General features: G+C 49.7%; 2 protein-coding genes and 1 pseudogene across 6 annotated transcripts; all 3 read left to right on the forward strand.

Moving 5' to 3' along the window:
• The first annotated feature begins 1,470 nt into the window (after nt 1-1,470).
• Nucleotides 1,471-7,583, forward strand: LOC140710318 (cytosolic iron-sulfur assembly component 2A pseudogene; annotated as a pseudogene).
• A 5,118-nt stretch (nt 7,584-12,701) lies between these two features.
• On the forward strand, nt 12,702-15,348 carry MRPL55 (mitochondrial ribosomal protein L55). 5 transcript variants are annotated; one of them, XM_007988203.3, is made up of 5 exons: nt 12,720-12,922; nt 13,055-13,207; nt 13,750-13,832; nt 14,174-14,375; nt 15,117-15,348. In XM_007988203.3, the coding sequence occupies exons 3-5, from the start codon at nt 13,807-13,809 to the stop codon at nt 15,273-15,275; spliced, it is 387 nt and encodes a 128-aa protein (XP_007986394.1). In that variant the 5' UTR covers nt 12,720-12,922; nt 13,055-13,207; nt 13,750-13,806; the 3' UTR covers nt 15,276-15,348. The 5 variants fall into 5 exon arrangements, with proteins under 5 accessions (XP_007986390.1, XP_007986394.1, XP_007986392.1 ...); XM_007988202.3 differs by lacking the exon at nt 13,055-13,207 and adding an exon at nt 13,593-13,630 and having other exon boundaries at nt 12,769-12,922; XM_073011458.1 differs by having other exon boundaries at nt 12,777-12,922; nt 13,747-13,832.
• A 3,571-nt stretch (nt 15,349-18,919) lies between these two features.
• On the forward strand, nt 18,920-21,553 carry C25H1orf35 (chromosome 25 C1orf35 homolog). The gene is made up of 8 exons (XM_007988206.3): nt 18,920-19,150; nt 19,232-19,382; nt 19,615-19,660; nt 19,743-19,825; nt 19,911-19,983; nt 20,130-20,215; nt 20,819-20,950; nt 21,031-21,553. Exons 1-8 carry the CDS (start codon nt 19,057-19,059, stop codon nt 21,149-21,151), a joined length of 786 nt encoding a protein of 261 aa, XP_007986397.1. The 5' UTR covers nt 18,920-19,056; the 3' UTR covers nt 21,152-21,553.
• Nucleotides 21,554-22,788: the final 1,235 nt, after the last annotated feature.

The following is a 22,788-nucleotide window of genomic DNA, read 5'->3' on the forward strand; positions in this document are numbered from 1 at the left end:
ATTCATACCCTGCTGTGTGTTCAAACTGTGTTCAAATAAGGCAACTACTAACCTGTAACCAATCCAACTGTTCTGTACCTCACTTTCAATTTCTGTACATCATTTCCCTTTTTTTGTCTATAAATCTTCTTCCACCACTTGGCTGCACCGGAGTCTCTGTGAATCTGCTGTGATTCTGGGGGCTGCCCAATTCACAAATCATTCATTGCTCAGTTAAAACTCCTTTAATTTGGCTGAAACGTCTCTTTTATCAGGTGGTGTCAGAAGTGGGATTCGAGGTAGGGCCTCTAGCAACCCCCAGGAGTGCTGAGTGAATATGCAAGCTACCTGCAGGACCCACTTGTGTCCACTAATCTCTTGGAGCAGCTGAGGATTGTGGGTAAGCTCTCGGATTTCAGAGCTCCACAGATTTGTGTTTTGAGCTCTCTGAGTTTCTTTGAGCAAATTTCTGATTCCAAACTGGGTTTGGAGGTCACGACAGAAACTGGGCTGGGTGGCTAGGCATGGTGGCTCACCCCTGTAATCCCAGCACTTTGGGAGGCCGAGGCAGGCAGATCACGAGGTCAGGAGATTGAGACCATCCTGGCTAACACGGTGAAACCCCGTCTCTACTAAAAATACAAAAAATTATCCAGGTGTGGTGGCAGGTGCCTGTTGTTCCAGCTACTCAGAAGGCTGAGGCAGGAGAATGGCATGAACCTGGGAGGTGGAGCTTGCAGTGAGCTGAGATGGTGCCACTGCACTCCAGCCTGGGTGACAGAGCGAGACTCCGTCTCAGAAAAAAAAAAAAAAAAAAGAAACTTGCCTGGGTACAGGAATGGATTTGATCTGGGAATTAACTGGCTTTGATCCAGTTAGAGGCCTTTTACATACAACTGGGTCAGAAACAAACTGGTAGTAAGCAGTAATATTGCATGGGTTATACAATTTGGCTTTTGAAAATTCACAGGGATTTTTGTGTTCTACCCCTTTGTTTCATTTTTCTTGTGCACTTAGGTAGGAAAAATCACTGGCTAATTAAGAGAACCTGAGAATAAAGCCAATATTTTAGGTAAAAATAGGAGTCTTAATTTCTGGAAAACTGAGTTCCTTCTGGATTACACATTAGGCCTAGGAGGCAGCAAAGTCTTACAGAAATGGCAAAATCTTACTAGAGATAACTTACAGTGGAATGTTCTGAATGAGCAATGCATTGAAGTACATTTAAAAATAAGGGCTCTCAAAAAAGTCCCTTTTGGCTAAGAACGGGTTAGGCACTACGGAATGTTAACTGCTATTCTCTTTGGAATAACCTGCCTTGCACTCTTTGCTGATGGTTGAGGGTGACAGGATTAGGCATGTATGTACAGGATAGTGGCACATGGGGAGCTTTTTCCTCCCGAAAGGGGAAACTTGAAAGCTGATGGGACTGCAGGAAAAGATATCTTTGCTACTGACAAACAGCCACCTGAACTTTGCAGCATTGCTGCAATGAGTCATTCTTTCTCTGGCCTCCTTGAGCTCTTCACCTTCCCCATCCTGCCACAGGTAATACTTTTCTTTCTCTACCTTTCCTTTCCTATCTTTTCTGTTACTCAGGGCAACCATCTGGCCCAGAGACCGTATGTTGAAACTCCTAGTTGGAGGTTGGATTAAAGATGATGGGGCCCATCTGGGGACAAATCTAAGACTTGCCAGTTTGATATTGACTCCTAAGCAGAGTGGCTAATGTCTGTGTTTTATCACACATATTTTGCTCTGGCCAGAATGGAAACAGAAAATTTTCCTTTATGTTGTGTCTTGGCCCCCAGGGCTATGGTGCAGCCAGCTGGGTCATTAGGGCCACTCAGGGAAAGAGAACCCAGAAGTCTGTCACGCCAGCAAAAGGGTAAGAATTTCTTCCCAGTCAGACTTCTGGTCTCTCTCTCTCTCTCTCCCCCACCTCCTTCCCTCCCTCCCTCTCTCTCTGTGCAAACTCATTGAATGAATGGTAAAAATCACTGTTTATCTCCTCTGTAAATTTTGATTAATGGAAGAAAGGATTTGTGAGGCTAGTCTTAAACTGTAGCAAATCTGGTGTGCTTTGCGTGCCTTTCTGTATTGTTCTGTCACGAAGAGGGGTACCTTAGAATAGATGCCTGTAAGCCCACTTTTCAAGATGGTTCAGCAAATTGGTCAGTTATGTCCTTGGGAGCTTGACCTTGTAATTATGTGACCATGCTTTCTCTTTTCACAATGGCGGGCCAGGTTCAGGGTTCAATCCCTAGATTAGGGGATGAGCCTTTCTCATTAATATTTGGGTGACCTTTGCCATTTTTAAATTCTCTTCCCCTCCACAAGCTGTCTTGAATTCTCCCTTCTCAGAGCATCTATGAGGTTATTTTTGGTAAAGTTTAAAAGCCAGAAATATCAACCATTTGGCCTGGCTAAAGTCAGGTAATAAGAAATTTTAGAAGGACTTTATTAAAGAGTTCTATGGTTAAAAGTCAGCTTAATTAAAAGCAGATATTCAAGCTCTAACAGCCTGGGGCTCCTTGGGGAAAACAGGAGGCACCAGAAACCCTTTCCTGGCCCTGTTCTTCCAAGGAATCCACCCTAAAGCAAATAATCCAATTAAGAAACTTAAAAACTGGCAAAAAAAAAAAAAAAAATCTTACTACTGTAGTAATCTTCCTCTGTCTGTCTGTGTAATTATATATGTGTTGTTGTGTGTGTAATGTTTACATAAAAGATCTCTGATTGACTTGAACAAAAATAGGCACTTAAATCAAATATTTTAAAAGAAAAATAAAAACTGTAATGCCTTTTAATTCAGGTAACTTTAGTAATCTTTGGAAAATAAAAACAGCTTTAAAAATTATTGAAAAAATAAAGATGTTTATTTTAACCTAAAATTTATTTATTTAGTATTCAGTGTTTAGTCTAAATTATGCAGGTCAGATATTAGGTTTTCTTCATACTTTAAGGTCATAAACTGCTTTGACTTTTGAAAATTGTTCAACTAATTTTGGAGACATTAAATTCTAAATAAGGCCTGGGAATATGTGGAATTAGCTATGCCCCCTAGCTATGAAAAGAAGTTTATAAAGAAAAGAGACTTTATATAAGAAAGCGTCTTGTAAGCTAAATTCTTGTCCTAAAGTAAAATGACTGGTTGTTTAAAAGAGGGATGTTTAAGACAAGCCAGGAAGTCCAAGCATGTCATAGATGCTCTGTGTAAGTTGTGAAATGATTCATAAAAGAAAATTTATGCACCAAAAGTGAAAGTTGCTATGAATTACCATTATAACATGTAATTCAAACTACTGAAAAAAATAGGTTTTAAGTGTTTTTGGTTAAGAGATTATAAGAGGGCATGGTAATATAAATTTTTGCCTAATTTAGAGGGTTAAAGGATTGTTTTAAATTAAATTAAACTAAAGGTTTAAAGAAATTGTGGAAGGTTTGTAAAAATTAACCTTGTAAAAGAAATTCTATGTGTGAAAATATTGACTAAATTTAAAGGGGTATTAATTTTTTTTCCCTAAAATGAACATCTAAATAAAAGCACAACAGGGTTTTCTTAAAGCACTAATCTGCTCTTTGACAAAAATTTGTAAAGGATTATAAAAGGTTTATGAAAATCTCGCCTTATGGTCAAACTGATTAAGACTGGATATGTTTGTCTATGAGGTTATATTAAAAACTGTGGTTGACATTAATAGTCCAGTAACGCAAGGGTGAAATGTGGCTTTCTCTCTTGAACAAAATTTTCATGTAATATTGAAAGATAATGAAAGATTTTGTTTGCCTTTTAAATACACTACCAAAAAAAAAAAAAAAAAAAGGTGGGAGGGAATACACAAGACAGATTATTTGGAAAGGTAAGTCTTCTATTAATGAGTAAAGGTTTTTGCCTTTTGAAAAATTTTTGAGTCATCATTTTGGCTAAATGAATGACTTATGGTAAACTGGAATTCTAGTTCATAATATCAAATATTTTGAACCTTTAACATTTTTTGTGTTTTGAGATGGAGTTGTGCTCTTGTCGCCCAGGCTGGAGTGCAATGACACGATCTCAGCTCACTGCAACCTCCACCTCCTGGGTTCAAGCTATTCTCCTGCCTCAGCCTCCCGAGTAGCTAGGATTACAGGCATGCACCACCACGCCTGGCTAATTTTGTATTTTTAGTAGAGACGGGGTTTCTCCATGTTGGTCAGGCTGACCTGGAACTCCCAATCTCAGGTGAACCACCTGCCTTGGCCTCCCAAAGTGCTGGGATTACAGGCATGAGCCACCATGCCCAGCCTTAAACCTTTAACATACTTAATAGTCTTCCCAAAATCAAATTTCATCTTCAAAATGGTCTTTTCTCTGTTTTTTGGTTTTTGTTTTTGTTTTTTTTTGTTTTGTTTTGTTTTTTTGAGATGTAGTCTTGCCCTGTCAGCCAGGCTGGAGTGCAGTGGCATGATTTTGGCTCACTGCAACCTCCACCTCCTGGGTTGAAGGAATTCTCTTGCCTCGGCCTCCCAAGTAGCTGGGACTATAGGCGTGCACCACTATGCTTTGCTAAATTTAGTATTTTTAGTAGAGATGGGGTTTCACCATGTTGGCCAGGGTGGTCTCAAATTTCTGACCTCAAGTGATCTGCCTGCCTCAGCTTCCCAAAGTGCTAGGATTACTAGGAGTACAGGTGTGAGCCACCACATCCAGCCCAAGATGGTCTTTCTTCGTCTTTTTTTTTTTTTTTTTGGACTGGAGCTTCATTCTTGTTGCCTAGGCTGGAGTGCAATGGTGCAATCTTGGCTCACTGCAACCCCCCCTCTCCTGGGTTCACACAATTCTCCTGCCTCAGCCTCCTGAGTAGCTGGAATTACAGGCACCTGCCACCATGCCCAGCTAATTTTTTGTGTTTTTAGTAGAGACAGGGTTTCACCATGTTGGCCGGGCTAGTCTCAAACTCCTGGCGTCAGGTGATTCACCCACCTCAGCTTCCCAAAATGCTGGGATTACAGGCATGAGCCACCGTGCCTGGCCCCAAAATGGTCTTTTCTGACCTGTAACTTTGGAGTGCTACAGAGGGCCCCTAAAGCATCCAAAAGAGAGGTAAACATAATTATTTAACATGTTAAGTTACATGGAAGCATTGTCCAAATAAAAATAATATTTAATCATCAGTTTATATTTTAGTGGACAATAATATATGTTCCAAAATTGTAGGCCAGGCACAGTGGCTCACGCCTGTAATCCCCGCATTTTGGGAGGCCGAGGCGGGTGGATCACGAGGTCAGAAGATCGAGACCATCCTAGCTAACATGTTGAAACCCCATCTCTACTAAAAATACAAAAAATAAGCCAGGCGTGGTGGCGGGTGCCTGTAGTCCCAGCTGCTCGGGGAGGCTGAGGCAGGAGAATGGCGTGAACCCAGGAGGCGGAGCTTGCAGTGAGCCAAGATGGTGCCACTGCACTCCAGCCTGGGCTACAGAGCAAGACTTCATCTCAAAAAAAAAAAATTTTTATAGGATTTCTAAAATTCTAATATGTCTGAGTATATACTGTCAATCATAATTATGGTTATGTTATTATACATGACAGAAATAACCAGATTCCCTTGAATAAAACTGCTAACCCGAGTGGAACAGAAAAAAATTAACTAAATACAGGCCAGGCACAGTGACTCACACTTGTTATCCCAGCACTTTGGGAAGCCAACGTGGGCAGATCACCTGACAGGGTCAGGAGTTCGAGACCAGCCTGGCCAACATGGCAAAACCCCGTATCTACTAAAAATACAAAAATTAGCTGGGTATGCAGTGCAGGTCTGTAATCTCAACTACTTGGGAGGCTGAGGCAGGAGGATCATTTGAACCCAGGAGGTGGAGGCTGCAGTGCGCCAAGATCATACCACTGCACTCCAGCCTGGACAACAGAGTGAGACTCTGTCTCAAAAAAAAAAAAAAAGAAAAAATTATTTAAATTCCAAGAAAATACTTTGCCAGATTTTCATGTTAAACTAGCCAATACTAAAATTGTTTAGATATACAATTTGAACTTCAAGGTCTGAGTCAAATTACCTATGATAACCCATTAGTTATCAGTGCTATGTACCTACATTGGAGAAAAAACTGGTATTCAAGAGGACATAAGTCCAATGTTAAGCATGGACTCATGGAAAACCAGGATGGCCACCTTGTCCCTCTTGAGACTCTAAGGCTTTTGTTATTAAAGGTTCTGGATTTTATGACTCATCATGGAAAAGATAAAATGATCCAATTTGAATATACTGATGTGATTAATTTGTTTAAAACCAGTGCTTCCACAGTTGCCAGGGACAGCAGAGCTGAGGCTGCTCTCCTGGACACTGAGCAGAGTCCTGTGGCTCTCGGGCCTTTTTGAGTGAGGAGCTGCTGGGCAGCCCGGGATCATGGAAGAGAAAGCACTAGAGGTTTATGATTTGATTCAAACTATCTGGGACCTAGAAAAGCTCAATACATTAGAAGAACTGGAATTGGTAAAGGAAAGTTACACGGAAGTTAAGGAGATAAATGAAGAAGACTATCTGGTTATTACCAAGTTTACACCAGAGTACCTCATTGATATTTGGCGATTCTTATGGGGCTGTGCTTAAGAATAAAACTTCGGCAGTGTTTACCATTTAAACATAAGTTGGAAATCTACATTTCTGAAGGAACCCACTCAACAGAAGAAGACATCAGCACACAGATAAACAACAAAGAGCAAGTGGAGGCTGCAATGGAAAACCTCAGCTTATGGGAAACTGTGGAACAGTGTGTCCTTGAACCTGACTGGTAAGGATTTTAAGAGTCACTAATCTGTAATTGATGTATTTGTTTAAACTCTTTGTATAATGTCAAAGACTCACGTTTAATACATAGATGATTTGTACCTCAGATCATTTTTTAAAGGATTATTTCCAAGCAAGATTTAATTTTAAGGTAGTACCTAATTTGTTCAGTGTATAACATTCTCAGGATCTGTAACACTTAAATGATCAGACAGAATAATATTTTCTAGTTATTATGTGTAAGATGAGTTGCTATTTTTCTGATGCTCATTCTGATACAAACACTTTTCATGTCCAATATCTACTGTGTCCAAATGTACTCAATTTAAATAATTACTCTGTAAAATAAATAAGCAGATGATTCTTGTTAAAAACAAACAAACAAACAAAAAACAGCAGCCAGGCACGGTGGCTCACGCCTGTAATCCCAGCACTTTGGGAGGCCAAAGTGAGGATCACAAAGTCAGGAGTTCAAGACCAGCCTGGCCAATATGGTGAAACCCTGTCTCTACTAAAAATGTAAAAATTAGCTGGGTGTGGTGGCGGGTGCCTGTAGTACCAGCTACTCAGGAGGCTGAGGCAGGAGAATCGCTTGAACCCAGGAGACAGAGGTTGCAGTGAGCCGAAATCAGGCCCCTGCACTCCAGCCTGGGCAACAGAGCAAGACTCCATCTCAAAAGAAATAAATAAATAAAAATAAAAAATAAAACCAATGGTTGGTTCCATATTCCTGGGAAGGTAATCAAACCTTCAGGTACATTTGGCTACCTGAAGCCAATGGGTCATTTAAACATGTATAAATGAATTTCACTGCACTGTCATTTTCAATGCATGTTTTATGTTATAGCAGCTAATTACTATGCCAGAGTATATTTTCACCAGATAAAGAACACTTTTTATGATTCACTGAGGACAATCAACCCCTTCACAATCTAGAACCTGAAGACTGAATCCTCTGAGAACATCAGAGATAGACTGTCCTTCTATACTGCAACAAAACTTTGGAACCTTGAACCTTGGGTTCATAAACAACTGAGAGGGGTCCCTCTACACTCTTGGAACTGTACACCTTTCAGAATCCTTAAGGTAAAACTAACCCAGAAAGTTTCTTCCCAGAAGAAGATGGCATCCTTGACGTGAACAGCTTTTCCCAAGATCACGGATCGAGACTTCTATCATAAGACTCTTATCTTTGAATATTTTTTCCCTGTTTATGCCTCTATGAACAATAGAAAATGGGTTCTATTATGTTCAGTTATATGGTATACTTTTATTTGTGAAGGATTTTGCAGCCAGCCTTATACATGAATAATCTTATACTTTGATAAAGACAAGATGAAGGCCCAATGTAGGTGAAAAACTTTAATTGTACATACATTTCCTCATAAAAACTCCTCTTAACCCACATCATGGGTTTTAACGGAATCTCTTTAGAGAACATTGCCAGGGGGCTTTCACTTTTCTAAAAGGACGTCATTTGTTAGGTCCTTCTACCTTGGTTTAGAATAAAATAGGCAATAATTAAAAATGTATCCCACATAATAGGCTCTCTAGCAGATTCTACTGTAAAGGCTATCATTACACAACAGACTTTAAATTCTCTTGTGAAAGTTATGCTAAATAATAGAATTAGCTAAACAGAAAAGTACCTGTGCAGCTGCTGGCACTTGTGGCCTATGGAGGAATACATTATATGTAGATTATAAAAATTCAGGCCGGGCGCGGTGGCTCACGCCTGTAATCCCAGCACTTTGGGAGGCTGAGGCGGGCGGATCACGAGGTCAGGAGATCGAGACCATCTTGGCTAACACAGTGAAACCCCGTCTCTACTAAAAATACAAAAAATTAGCCGGGCATGGTGGTGGGTGCCTGTAGTCCCAGCTACTCTGGAGGCTGAGGCAGGAGAATGGCGTGAACCCAGGAGGCGGAGTTGCAGTGAGCCAAGATTGCGCCACGGCACTCCAGCCTGGGTGACAGAGCGAGACTCTGTCTCAAAAAAAAAAAAAAAAAAAAAAAAAAAAAAAAAAATTCAGTTGTAGAGGATTAATGAAAAGATCATTTAGTCAAGCAAGTAGACCCTTTATCTCACTCATTCTTTAATCTATTTAATTTTAGGCGGTTTGGTTTATGGGGACCCTGGGTAACGAGCATACTCCAAACTCTTGGTATTATCCTCCCAATAGGCATAATAATAGTCTGCCTGGTGCACTGTATTCTCTCTAAGGTTTTAAATGTTTGCATGCAGCCATCTCTAGAACCTCAAATGGTCTCTCTTCAACTGGAATGAAAGAGCTGAAAGAAATATGTGACCGTGAGGATACCATAACCTATGAATGATGTGCTGACACCAGAAACCCAAAATGATGGTAACAGAGTGGTGCTAAGGCCCCAAATTTTGGTCACACTCTCACCTAAGTGAGAACCTGACCAAAAAGGGGGAAATTTTTTTAAAAAAAAACACAATTATGGGAGGCCATTGTTTTGGACTAGCTCATGCACTAGGTCCCAACAGGCCAAACCAAACTAAAATGGAGTCACTCATGCTACATGTAACATAATCAAACTAAGGATACACATAAATCCTAGAACAGACCAGGTTTTTTCTCCTGTAAACAGAATGTTCCAGCATAAAGACATACCCTCTACTCAGTCTTTGTTCCTACCTTTGGAAAACTCATTGTTCTACTGTTTCCCAGTGAGTTTCAGGAGCAAATAAGTACATCTACAATGGTGACAGTGACAACAACTAAAGTTTTGGTCAATCTCTCAAAATTGAGAAAATGACCAAAAGAGGGGAGTTGTTGAAGCGAACTAAATATGGCCTGAGAAGGACTTCATACTTCTATATTTGAGTTCTTGCGGATGAACTGCAACCTAGCTTAAGGTAGATAGATTGAAAACCTAACAGGAGTATGCAACTGTAACAATAGCTGCCTCCTGGCCAATCCCAGAGGCTGCACTTCAACCATTCATATAGTGCTGAGTGTTCAAACTGTGTTCAAATAAGGCAAACACAACCTGAAAACAATCCAGCCGTTTTGTACTTCACTTCCAATTTCTGTACATCATTTACCTGTTGTTTGTCTACAAATCTTCCACCACATGGCTGCACTGGAGTCTCTGTGAATCTGCTGCGATTCTGGGGGCTGCGCGATTAGTGAATCGTTCATTGCTCAATTAAACTTTAAATTTAATTCAGCTGAAGTTTTTCTTGTATCAAGTGTAAACCAAAAATAAAAAAAAACTTATAAGGCTCCCCAGCCATCTAAATAAACTTCCTCCTTGGCCAGGGAACTCTTAATTTTCTTTCCTTTTTTTTTTTTTTTTTTTTGACGGAGTCTTGCTCTGTCACCCAGGCTGGAGTGCAGTGGTGCGATCTCTGCTCACTGCAACCTCCACCTCCCGGGTTCAAGTGATTCTCCTGCATCAGCCTCCCAAGTAGCTGGGATTACAGGCGTGCATCACCATGCCTGGCTAATTTTTGTGTATTTTTTAGTAGATACTGGGTTTCACCATGTTGTCCAGGCTGGTCTTGAACTCCTGACCTCAAGTGATTCACCCACCTCTGCCTCCCAAAGTGTTGAGATTACAGGTGTCAGCCACCGTGCCTGGCCTGGAACTCTTAAAATTTAACCTGAAAGACTGGTTCAGGCCATGATAAGAAGTGGGGGTCAGACATGCCTCATTATACCTCTCTGGCATTAACATCAACATAGACTTTAAGTCTGATAAACATTTTACAACCTATTCTCTCTGAAGCTTAATAGCTGAAAGCTTCCTCTGCAAATAAGAACTTTGGTCTCCACAATCATATATATATATATATATACATATATATATATATATATATTTTTTTTTTTTTTTTTTTGAGATGGAGTCTCACTCTGTCACCTAGGCTGGAGTGCAGTGGTGCAATCTCGGCTCACTGTAACCTCTGCCTCCCGGGTTCAAGTGATTCTCCTGCCTCAGCTCCCTGAGTAACTGGGATTACAGGCACACACCACCACGCCCGGCTAATTTTTGTATTTTTAGTGGAGAGGAGGTTTCATCATGTTGGTCAGGCTGGTCTCAAACTCCTGACCTCATGATCCGCCTGCCTCAGGTTCCCAAGGTGCTGGGATTACAGACGTGAGCCACTGTACCTGGCCCACAGTCTTTTATCTTAACCCAGACATTCCTTTCTGTTAATCCCTGGTCTTTAGGTAAATTCAACCAAGATGTCAAACAAAATTTTTAAGTCCACCTATAAGCTGGAAACCATCATCCTCGACCCCCACGTTGAGTTGTCATGCCTTTCTGAACCAAACCAATATAAGTTTTAAATGTATTTGATTGATGCCTCATGCCTCCCTAAAACGTATAAAACCAAGCTGCACCCTAACCACCTTGGGAACATGTTCTCAGGACCTCTGTCCTGAGGGCTGTGTCACAGGCCATGTTACTCATATTTGGCTCAGAATAAATCTCTTGAAATATTTTACAGTTTGACTCTTTTTGTCAACAACAGCAAGCCACCAGCACTCCTAGTGAGGGAAGGGTAGAGGGAACTTTTTATCAGCGAAATGGGAGAGGTTCACAGAAGCTGCTTAGAAAGAGTTCATTGGTTCCAGAGGCCCAACGCCAAAGCTCAAAGTTGTCCTCAGTTCATTGGTGGAGCTGCCATTACTGGGCAAATGTTTCTTCCGAGCATCTTATCTGAATTACTGTAGTCACAAAGATCGTCTAAATTTTATCAAAGTAGGAGACCCGCGAATGACACAAAAGGGTTTCTTGCGGGTTTTTCGAAAGTCCCTGTAAATAGTTCTTATCTCACACACTAAGCCTGAACCTCCTGTCCTTCCCAGCCCTGTCTGTCTGGGCCTGACAACGTGATTTCATTCCTTATTTGTAACTTTCACAAAACAAAGGCCCTGGTCTCATGAACTCACTGCACAAAGTGACCCTGGCTCACTGGGGCAGATAAGCGATGCTATCTGCCTGCCCTGGTCCAAACATCTCATCTGGAATACTGCAGGCCAGTGGAAATGCCCGGAATAAACTCTGTTTACAAGGTAATAGCGAGCCTCACTGGCATTTCAGAAATGCGTGACAGCTGCTTCCTTAGGGCCCTCCCCACTCCATTTTGGTTACCTTGTGACATAAATTACTCCATTTTGAACTACAGGGTCATTCCTCAGCCCCCACCAACCCCGCGGATCCCCCCTCAGCCCTGCTGTATCAGCCTTTCAGATCCTCCTTCAGCCTCTCAGGTCCCCCTCAGCCCGCTGCGTCCCTCTTCAGCCCCACCTTGAACTTTCCTCATCCCCACAGATCCTCCCTCAGCCTCCCTTGATTCCCACCTCAGCGCCCAAGGATCCTCCCTCACTGCCCCCTGGGACCTCCCTCAGTTCTGCGGATCCCCCCTCAGCGTCTTGGGATCTCTCTCACCCCTTCTAGATCCTACCTCAGCCCCGCAGATCCTTCCGCAGCTCCCCCTGGATCCTCCCTCAGGCCAGCTGGTGCCCACTCAGCCCCGCGCATCCTCCCTCCCTCAGCCCCCACCGGGGTCCTCCAGCAGCCCCACCTGGGTCCTCCCTCAGCCCAGCTGGTGCCCCTTCAGCCCCGCGGATCCTCCCTCAGTTCCCCTGCGTCCTCCCTCAGGACCCCTGGGTCCTCCCTCAGACCTCCGGGACCTCTCTCAACTCTCCTGGATCCTCCCTCAGCCCTGCGGATCCTCCTTCAACTCCCCACCCCGGGTCCTCCCTCAGACCCGCGGGTCCCCCTCGACCCCGCTGGCCTGCCCTGGTCCTCCCGTAAGAACGGAGGTCACCTGGCCGACTCCGCCTCGCTCCTCGAACTGCCACAGCGCCCCGCAGGCCCCGCCTACCTAGGCTTCGCCCCGCCCACAAGATTACATCACACCGCGCCGGCCCCGCCCAACGGGGGGTATATCTTCGTGTTTCACCGCCCACTCTTGCCTCGCCCCGCCATGGAATACGTCCTACCGCGCGACGCAGCGCCTGCCAGTGACGTTGTGGGCTGCAGCGCTGCAGCACTCAACGCAGTGAGTGTGCTGTGACCTCCTGCGCGCCCTCGTCCCTGGTCTTAGTTTCCACCGGGCAGTGGGAGTCAGGACCGTCTGTCCTCAGGCCCCTCCTCAGCGACTGTGGCGGCTGCAGGTTGGCGCCTCGTGTGGGCCGGGAGCAGAGGCGGGGGGCGCTGTACTCTCCCTGTGGAGTCCGGAGAGAGGGAGGCAGGGAAGGGGACTGGGGGCTGCACCTGTACTGGGCCCTTGTCCCCATGCGGTCTAGCAGGGAGGAAGAGGGAGCTTCCCCTGAAGACCCTCCTGGACCAGCCCCAGGCTCCTGTGCTCGTGAGGCCGAGGGAGAGGGATGTCGGCATAGGACACGGAGCAGGATTTCCGTTTTAGAGGCAGCCGGACCTGTCTTCAGGTCCCTTCCTTGGTGAGAGGGGTACGCCAGAGGAAGCTGGGCGCTCGGCCGCCTTGCAGCCTCGTCTCCTGGAATCTGAGTATTGGAAACTGGGCTTTCACCTCGGATAACTCAGCACAGACTCCCATGGGAATCCAGGTCACAGCAAAGCAGCCCTGGGCCTCCATTCTCCTTTAAGCAAGCATGACAATCCTCACCTGACTGGGTTTTTATTAAAACTAGCAATGACCTTAGAAAGCAAGGCATGACCTCAGCTCCACTTTTGAGGCTGCAGTCCATTTAGAGAGGTTTCCCAGACTCGGTAACGGCCAGAACAAACAGCCTGTGCCCTGCCGCAGACTGAGTCAGAATTTTTGGGAGTAGTGACCAACTTCTGCTTTTGGAAAAACCTCTACAGGCGGTTCTGAGAAGTCCAAGGGTTGCTGGGAGAGGTTGGTGAGTGGCGTGTTGATTACATGTGTCTTGGAAGCATCCTGGGCTGGGATTTGATGTGAACCCATTAGGTGGAAGAACCTTCCTTTTAAAAAAAGATGTCTTCATTCTCTGCCTAGCAGGTTGCACTCCAGGGCCTGTACTTACCACCACCACGTGCCACGGGACTCTAAGGAGGAATGGCGGCCGTGGGCAGCCTGCTTGGGTAAGCATGGACTTTTAGGTCCCTGGGTATTACTGTCAGGGGCCACCCCAGGGAACCCCTCTATTCAGCAGGAAATGGCCATTCTAATCCTGCCTAGTCCCAGCTATTATCCACTGTCCCCTGTGCTGGAAGCTTTGTGCCCTTGCTCAGCCTGGCAGGCTCTTCCTGGCTAGGGGGCCAGAGCGGCTCTGACCACAGCCTGCGGCTCCTCAGGAAGCCCTGAGGCTCATCCTGCTCCTGGCATGGGTCACCAGCTCTGGTAGTGTCTCCTGTTGCCTGGCAGTGCCCCATCACAGCCAGCCTCAGTCATGTTGGACCAGTGCTTACACGTTTATCTGCAGCCTGCTGAGGCAGAGCACCGTGAAGGCCACCGAACCTGCACTCCGCCACCTGCACACATCCTCCTGGCAGGCCGACAGCAGCAGGGCCTCACTCAGTCGTGTGCACCGCCAAGCTTATGCACGACTCTACCCTGTACTGCTGGTGAAGCAGGATGGCTCCACCATCCACATCCGCTACAGGGAGCCGCGGCGCATGCTGGCGGTAAGCTTCCCTCTCCAGGTGCTTCCAGGTGCTGGGCTGGGGTTCAGGCTGTGGTGGCGGTGCTGGTGGCCAGTTGCCTTAGGATGGACATGTGGCTGTGGTCACTGTACCACATGACAGGAGTCAGGGGAGCAGGTGGTTGTTGAAGGATTGGAGGAAGGCTTAGATCCAAAACTGACTCTTAAGTGCCAAAATTAGATAGGACTAACCAGTAGTGTGTTTTTATTTTTAAAATTTATTTTTTGAGATAGGGTCTTGCTCTGTCAACCAGGCTGGAGTTCAGAGGCATGATCTCAGCTCACTGCAGCCCTGACCCCCTGGACTCATGTGGTCCTCAGCCTCCCGAGTAGCTGGGACTGCAGGTGCACACCACCATGCCTCGCTAACTTTTTGAAATATTTTTTGTACAGATGGGGTTTCTCTGTGTTGCCCAGGCTAGTCTTGAACTCCTGGGCTCAAGTGATCCTCTCACCTCAGCCTCCCAAAGCACTGGGATTACAGGCATGAGTGAGCCACCATGCCTGGCCTTGTGTGTTTTTAAAAACATCAAATCTGGGGAAAACACAGAACAATTTATTTTGAAGATTGAAAGCTTTGAAGGGAGAGACCAATAAGAATGTTTGAAAATTAAGCTAGTATAGGATGGAAGACACAAGTTGACAGGAAGGCCCTGGGCTGTCCCCTCAGTAGTTCTCAAGGTCCCTCGATCCACATGGACAAAACTTGGTCTGTCCCCTGCAGATGCCCATAGATCTGGACACCTTGTCTCCTGAGGAACGCCGGGCCAGGCTGCGGAAGCGTGAGGCTCAGCTCCAGCCGAGGAAGGAGTACGAGCAAGAGCTCAGTGATGACTTTCATATGGAGCACTACCAACAGTTCTGGAACAGGACCAAGAAGTGACCGTGGCTCCAGCCACCCCGGGACGTTGATAAGATGGGAGGGCTGTTCTTAAATCACATATTCTCGAAGCTGCCACCTGGAGTCTGTGTCTGTCCCCACACTTGGTGTGAGCCCCAGACTGGCAGCTCGTCCCCTGAAAGGCACGAGCTCAAGCATAGAGAGGGCTTAGTGGACTAGCAGGGTGAGCGTTGGTTTAGATCAAACCTGTGGGTTTTGGACACTGCTCTGGGGCTGTGGTGCCCACGGACAACTGTGTGGGCAGCACCCAATACCTCCAAGCTCTAAGCTGTGCCTTCCCAGCCTCAGAGGCACCAAGGCGACTGCCCTCCTGACAGCACAGTGGCCCTCAGGTTGATTCCTAGGAGGGCCTGGGTGTTCTGGGACTCAGGCATCAACCTTGGTGGGGCAGCCCTAGGACCATCTGGACCACAGCCTGCAGCTCCCTGCCCTGGCCCTGCATTCCCAGGCTGCCCCAGGGAAGGTCCTGCCCTGGGAGGGTCCCCAGAGGAGCAGCCAGCCCTGGTGGTTCTTGACTGCTAATGGGGTCTGAAAAGCACAGCCCAGGGAGATCCACAGACTCTGCTCCATCTGTCCAGAGGCTGATTTCACTTAGGACCAGCTCCAGCTGATGTGCAGGCACCTTCACACACACATCAGCCCAGGTTTTGGACAGCTCAGGGCCCGGACTGCTTCCTGTCCCTGTCCTGGGGTGTTACTGGGTCCCAGCTGGCAGGCTGTCTCACTGACACCTGGAGTGCCCAACAAACACTTCTTGCAGTGGTGTTCTGGGATTGCCAGGCAGGTCAGAGTGTGCTGTCGCGCCCCTGTGATGACAGTGCTTGTAACTGAGGAGCCTGGGCAGTGTCCCCACCTCGCAGGCCCTTCCCTTGTCCCTTAAGTTTGTTCCTGGCCCTCTGCTCATCCTGCCGGCCTTCAGCTCTGCTGAGAAGAGCCTGCAAGGGATATCCCCTGTCCCTGTGACCCAGCAGTGCCTGACCTCACATGGATGGGCTGTGTGGCCGCCTGGGACTCTGCCTTGCAGGGTTACTTCCTGAGCAGCCTCCCTGGAGCCCCCGTCTCTGAAGTTGTGGCTCAATCCCTGTGGCATATAGAGCCAGCTGCCTGGCCACACTGTGCAGTCACTTGGCCCTCTCCTCCAGTGTACTCAGCCTCCTCCCTCTATAGTGGGTTCCCCTGGGAACTCCACTGCCCCTCTACTCCCTCACCTCTACCCTCCTGGGTCCAGCTTTGCTGCTGTCACAGAGGACACCACTGTGATCAGTGCCCCCAGCTGGGCCTCCACCCAGCAGGCATAGGCCATGCAACCTCCACCGCGGTGACCCCTCCTCCTGTGGCCTACGGCTTGTCAGGCTAATGGGCTCAAAACTGACCAGGTCTTCCCCAGAAACCTGGTCCTCTTGTTGACAGGTGGCTGCTTCATCCTCACAGTTGCCCAGACCAGAGCCTCAGAGCCGTCCTGGACTCCTCCCCAACGTCCACCTGGCCCTGCTATCCCCTCTCCACCACACCTGATATCCAGTCAGTGGTCACACTCCACAGCCGGGCCCTGCCCACATGGCCCAAGTCCACCCTGGCCTGGCAAGCCACAATTGCACCCAGGAGTTGATGCCCTACACCCAAGGAAGACTTCCCAGGAGTGGGCCAGTCACCTTCTGTGTGCCAGGCTGTGGCCTGCTGCTCTGCCCTTGCCATGCACCTGCTCCATGATGCAAGCTCACACAGCACCTCATGAGGGAGATGGCAGCCGGTACTTGCTAAGTAGATAGATGAGCCAGATGGGCTGTCTGCCAGGCTGCTCTAACAGCCTGACCCATGGACTGGGTAACTAAGAAACAAATTTCCCACAGTTCTGGACACTAGACCTGTGTTTCATCCAGTTCAACCTGTGGCTGGAATTGCCCCAAAAGTGGTGGCAGTAGAGTTCCCACAAGGGAGTGCCCCACACCATGCTGAGATGGGGCTGGTTAGGATTCTATAGAAAGATTGAGCATGCCAGGGTAATGCGCCCAGAGCATTTATTAGCAGGGCTTTTGTACAGAGTGGGCTGCAGCAGTTCTTGCAACGGGTGGTGAGAGAAATGAATGTTCTCTCTAGGTATGTCCATGGGGAGGGGGTTGTTGAATGGAGTTTATATGAGGGTTTAAGGAATCTGGCTCAGGCTGAGTCCAGTTTCTTTCTGTGTTTTGAGCAACAACCTAGATGCTGTCATCTGTGCCTGGGAACGTTCATGGCTATGGCTCAGGTTCAAATCTGCAGACGAAATTATACCGTTGGCGAGGTCACAGAGCGGCCAAGGGACTCTGTTTCTTGGTCACCACTGGGAATGAAAGTGGAAACGTGAAGCAGGGGGATGGCACAACCTCCAAAATCAGGGTGCCCATCATGCTGAGGTTCTGGGAAGGGGTCTCTTCCAGACTACAGACTTCCCGCTGCCTTCGCACAGTGGAAAGCTGCACAAAGCTCTCTGGTCTTTTTTATGAAGGTTCTGTCGTCATGACCTAGTCACCTCCGAAGCACCAACGCCTTGGGTTGAGGATTTCACGTGGGAGTTAGGGTGCACATTCAGTTTACCACGGCAGGGATGGGACCAGTGCTCTGAGGGTGTCTGGGTAGCTGCTGGTTCATCCAGAAGTTTACTGGGTAATACTCAGAAATTCCACAAATCATTAGGGCATTACCTTGTTAAGCTCCCCATATGGAATCGCGGCTGGCAGTGACAGCTAGGCGCATCGTATGTGTTTTCTTTTTTTATGAGACAGGGTCTCGCTCACTTGCTCAGGTTGGAGCGCAGTGGCGCGATCTCCTGGGCTCAAGAGATCCTCCCGCCTCAGCCTCAAAGCGTTGGGACTACAGGCGCGCAAGTGCGCGCGCCCGGCCCATTTTAACTTTTTTTTTTTTTTTTGAGACAGAGTCTCGCTCTGTCGCCCAGGCTGGAGTGCAGTGGCGCGACCTCGGCTCACTGCAACCCCGCCTCCCGGTTCAAGTGATTCTCCTGCCTCAGCCTCCTGGGTAGCTGGGATTACAAGTGTGCACCACCACACCTGGCTAATTTTTGTATTTTAGTAGAGACGGGGTTTCACCATGTTGGCTAGGCTAGTCTGGAATTCCCGACCTCAAGCGATCCGCCTGCCTGGGCCTCCCAAAGTGCTGCGGGAGCCACAGCGCCCAGCCCGGTTTTAACCTTTTTTTTTTTTTTTTTTTTTTTTTTGAGACGGAGTCTCGCTCTGTCGCCCAGGCTGGAGTGCAATGGCGCAATCTCGGCTCACTGCAAGCTCCGCCTCCCGGGTTCACGCCATTCTCCTGCCTCAGTCTCCCGAGTAGCTGGGACTACAGGCTCCCGCCACTGCGCCCGGCTAATTTTTTCTATTTTTAGTAGAGACGGGGTTTCACCATGGTCTCGATCTCCTGACCTTGTGATCCGCCCGCCTCGGCCTCCCAAAGTGCTGGGATTACAGGCATGAGCCACCGCGCCCGGCGGTTTTAACCATTTTTAAACGTCCAGTTCAGAGGCGTTCCCGCGCTGGGCAGGATAGGCGCAGTGCGCAGGCGCCCAAAGCCTGCTTGGCGGTGACGCGCGGGAGCACAGAGCCGGCGCAGTGCGCTGCGCAGGCGCGCGGGGCGAAGCCGGGTGGGCGCCGGGTGACGTCACGGCGCGCGACGCGAAGGCGGGGTCGGGCCTGGGTCCGACGGTAGTGGGTACAGAGGGTCCGGGGTTGCGGGTCGCAGGCCGCAGGCCCCAGGCAACTGCCTCCCGGGCGCCATGTTCGGTTCCAGTCGCGGAGGCGTGCGCGGCGGGCAGGACCAGTTCAACTGGGAGGACGTGAAGACTGACAAGCAGCGGGAGAACTACCTGGGTCCGTGGGCGCGGTGGGCGCGGTGGGCACGGCGGGCGGCCTCCCGGGCGGGCGCTGGGCTCACGGCACCTACGTCCGCAGGCAACTCGCTGATGGCGCCCGTAGGCCGCTGGCAGAAGGGCCGCGACCTCACCTGGTACGCCAAGGGCCGGGCGCCGTGCGCGGGCCCGAGCCGCGAGGAGGAACTGGCAGCAGTGCGGGAGGCGGAGCGGGAGGCGCTGCTGGCCGCCCTGTGAGTGTTCGCGGACATCAGCGGTCGGTGCTTGGGACTGCGCTGCCGGGGCAGGGTGGGGCCGGGGCGGGGACTGGGTGTCCGGCTGGGCGGGGGCTGGGGGTCGGGCTGGACGGGGGCGGGGCTGCGGGGACTTGCGCGGGTGGGACCCTCAGGACGAAGGCTGGAGTGGTGAGGACCCGTGGTGGGAGGAGGTCTGTCCGTCCTGACGCCTGCCCTGGTCCTCTCGCAGTGGCTACAAGAACGTGAAGAAGCAGCCCACGGGCCTGAGCAAGGAGGTAACTCCCTGGGGTGGGGGGCACGTGGAGGGCCGTGGGTGTGGGGCCGTCCCGAACGCTGCCTGTGCTCCCGCACCTGCAGGACTTCGCGGAGGTCTGCAAGCGGGAAGGAGGCGACCCCGAGGAGAAGGGCGTGGACCGGCTGCTGGGCCTGGGGAGCGCCAGGTGCGAGCAGGTTTCCAGGGGAGGGCAGAATTGCTCGGGTGAGGCGGGCCCTTGACGGACTGTCTTCATCGCCGTGTTCCTGCAGTGGCTCCGTGGGCCGCGTGGCGATGTCCCGAGAGGACAAGGAAGCCGCCAAACTGGGGCTGTCTGTGTTCACGGTAATCCCCCGCCCCGTCTGACCGCAACAGGGGCCAACAGGGGTGGCGCGGGGCGGGGGGCACTGAACGTAGCTCCCCGGGGCGCTGCGGGGGCGTGGTGTGGGGCCGGCCCTCAGACTCCTCCCCAGAGCGCGATTCTCCCGCAGCATCACCGCGTAGAGAGCGGCGGGCCCGGGACCTCGGCAACCTCGGCCAGGAGGAAGCCGCGCGCGGAGGATCAGACGGAAAGCAGGTGAGGCTGCACCTACTGGGCGAGCTGCGCGCTGGAGGGGGTCTCGGGAGGAACTCAGCGGCTCCCGCTCCAGCAGGTGGCAGCTTCTCTTGGCTCACCGGCCCAGCCGGTGGCCTGCCCTACTTTACTTCCTGTCCCACTTACTCCTAGGTTTTTCTCTAGGGGAGTTTCTCGGGTCACCCTTGAAGAGAGGTCCTAAGTACTGGCAGTGGTTGCGGGCTGCGCCGTGGGAGGGCGCTCAGGACCTGTGGTGGGGCCTTTTCCTTCCGTGGGTGGCACCTCCAGGGCTTCTCCTGGGTGGTGAGCCTGGGCCTGACCCCAAGAGTGGCCTGGTGGGTGCAAGTAGGAAGGTGTCAACCTGTCAAGGGCACAGCTGGGGTGTAACAGGGCCGTGCTGTGGAGATAGGGATATCGCATCAGTTTCTAACCCAGGGCAGCCACTAGCCACGTGACTGCATTACTGAGGAGTGGAATTCGTAGTCTGATTTAACTGATTTAAAGACGCACTTGTGGGTGGTGGCTTCATCTCCTGGTTGGGGTCTGTGTTCACTCTCTTGGCCTGCAAGACTAGGGTCTGAGGTGCGCCTTGTATCCTCCTTGTAGCTCTGAGAGCCACAGGAAAAGCAAGAAGGAGAAGAAGAAAAAGAAAAAGAAGAAACACAAGAAAGAGAAGAAGAAAGACAAAGAGCACAGGCAGCCAGCTGAGGCTGCCTCCTCTCCCACATCTCCCGAGAGGTATGCCCTGGTCCATGTCTGCCTCTTGTGGGTGGGAGCCTGGTTGACTCCTTCTGAGTGACTGCCCTTGGTCTCCCCAGGCCCAGGCACCACCACGACTCCTATTCCAACTCCCCTTGTTGTAAGAGGAGGAAGCGGGGACACAGTGGGGACAGGAGAAGCCCGTCTCGCAGGTGGCATGACAGAGGCTCTGAGGCCTGATGGCTGGACCCTGCTCACTGCTATTGTGGGACCCTGAACTCTCCCTTTGCCTTGCTTGCCTCCTGCCTTGGAAGCCCCTCGTGTGTGGGTGAAGCCCGGGGCTGCTCCTGTGGAAGTGGCTCTGGGCACCAGCCTGTGGGGCTAATGGCTAGACAGCTAGCTCTGGAAAACCTCCAGGTTTCACATAGCGGGGATGGTCCCTGGCTTGCCCTGTGAAAGTGAACCTGCCCATGGCTTGCCCTGTGAAGGTGAACCTGCCCAGAGGTACCAGTAGAAGCTGGACTCCCTCTGCCAGTAGAGACAGCAGCCATGGGCCTATGAGCGGTCTAACTGTGGCCAAGTATGGTGACCTCTATTTTTCCTTATATTGACTATTTGTATTTCAATAAATATATTTTAAAAGGAAGGTGTATCATCCTAATTAGAAGGTCAGTGTCAGGAGTTAAATGAGATCCCACTGGGAGGTTGGAGCTGGGGTCTGTCTTCCAGGAGTCTGAGGCCTGGTGATTTTTTTTTTTTTAGTTTTGCTTTTGTTTCCCAGGTTGGAGTGTAATGGCACTATCTCAGCTCACTGCAACCTCCGCCTCCCAGGTTCAAGCGATTCTCCTGTCAACCTCCTGAGTAGCTGGAATTACAGGCGCCTGCCACTACTCCCAGCTAATTTTTGGTATTTTTTAGTAGAGACGAGGTTTCACTGTGTTGGCCAGGCTGGGTCTCGAACTGCTGACCTCAGATGATCCACCCGCCTTGGCCTCCCGAAGTGCTGGGATTACAGGCGTGAGCCACGGTGTCCATCTGATTCTCAATGTCTTGGGGGAATATAGTCCTCCCCTGTGTGCCCAGAGCCCTACCAAAACCCAGGGAGGGCCGAGGCCATGGAAGCGGGTGCTCAGCTGGCAATGTGGGAACCTGGGGCAGAGAGCCCTATCCCTGCAACAGATGAGGTCAAGGACTGCAGTCTGTGGAGGCACAGCCTCAATTGGGTGTGGGGGTTGGGGGACTCCACCAACTGCCTGCTGCCCCAACCCCCAGGTCTGCTTCTCCCGGGCCAGGGGGGTGGGTGTCCCCTCTGCCTGGCCCTAAGGAGGATCAGGCTGTTCAGGATGTGTGTGGCCACCAGACTGCATGGCATAAAGATGGCACCTGGGCTGCATCATAGTTCACTGCAGCATTGCAGTTTTGGGATCAGAGGCATGAGCTCCCTCGCCTGGCCTATTTCTGACTTCAAAGGAAGTTAAGCAGACCTTCCTCAGGGCCCTGGCCAAAGTGTGGCTCCTGTGGCTTTGACCTCTGCCCTCACCCTCACGTAGCTACTGGAGTGGAGACTGCTGTTTTGGGTGCTATCAAGGGGGATGAAGGTTGTCGGGACTCTGCCCAACAGAAGGCAGACCTTAGACCTGCTGATGGCCACATCCCACAAACAGGTACCCCCCGACTGGCAGCTCCCTGCTGCATGGCATCTTGAGGAGAGTTGGGGGCTGTGCCCACTCAGGAACCATTCCCCGGTTGGCACAAAGCACTATGTATGCTAGCAGCAGCCCTGCCCCATAGCCAGTTATACAAAGCGGGTTCAGCAGCAGGCTGAGGGAGTGACGGAGGCTGAGGTCTTCCATGGTGCCTGCTGACCCCTGCCCTGT

The sequence above is a fragment of the Chlorocebus sabaeus genome, chromosome 25, assembly GCF_047675955.1.
Source record: "Chlorocebus sabaeus isolate Y175 chromosome 25, mChlSab1.0.hap1, whole genome shotgun sequence".
Classification (NCBI taxonomy): domain Eukaryota; kingdom Metazoa; phylum Chordata; class Mammalia; order Primates; family Cercopithecidae; genus Chlorocebus; species Chlorocebus sabaeus.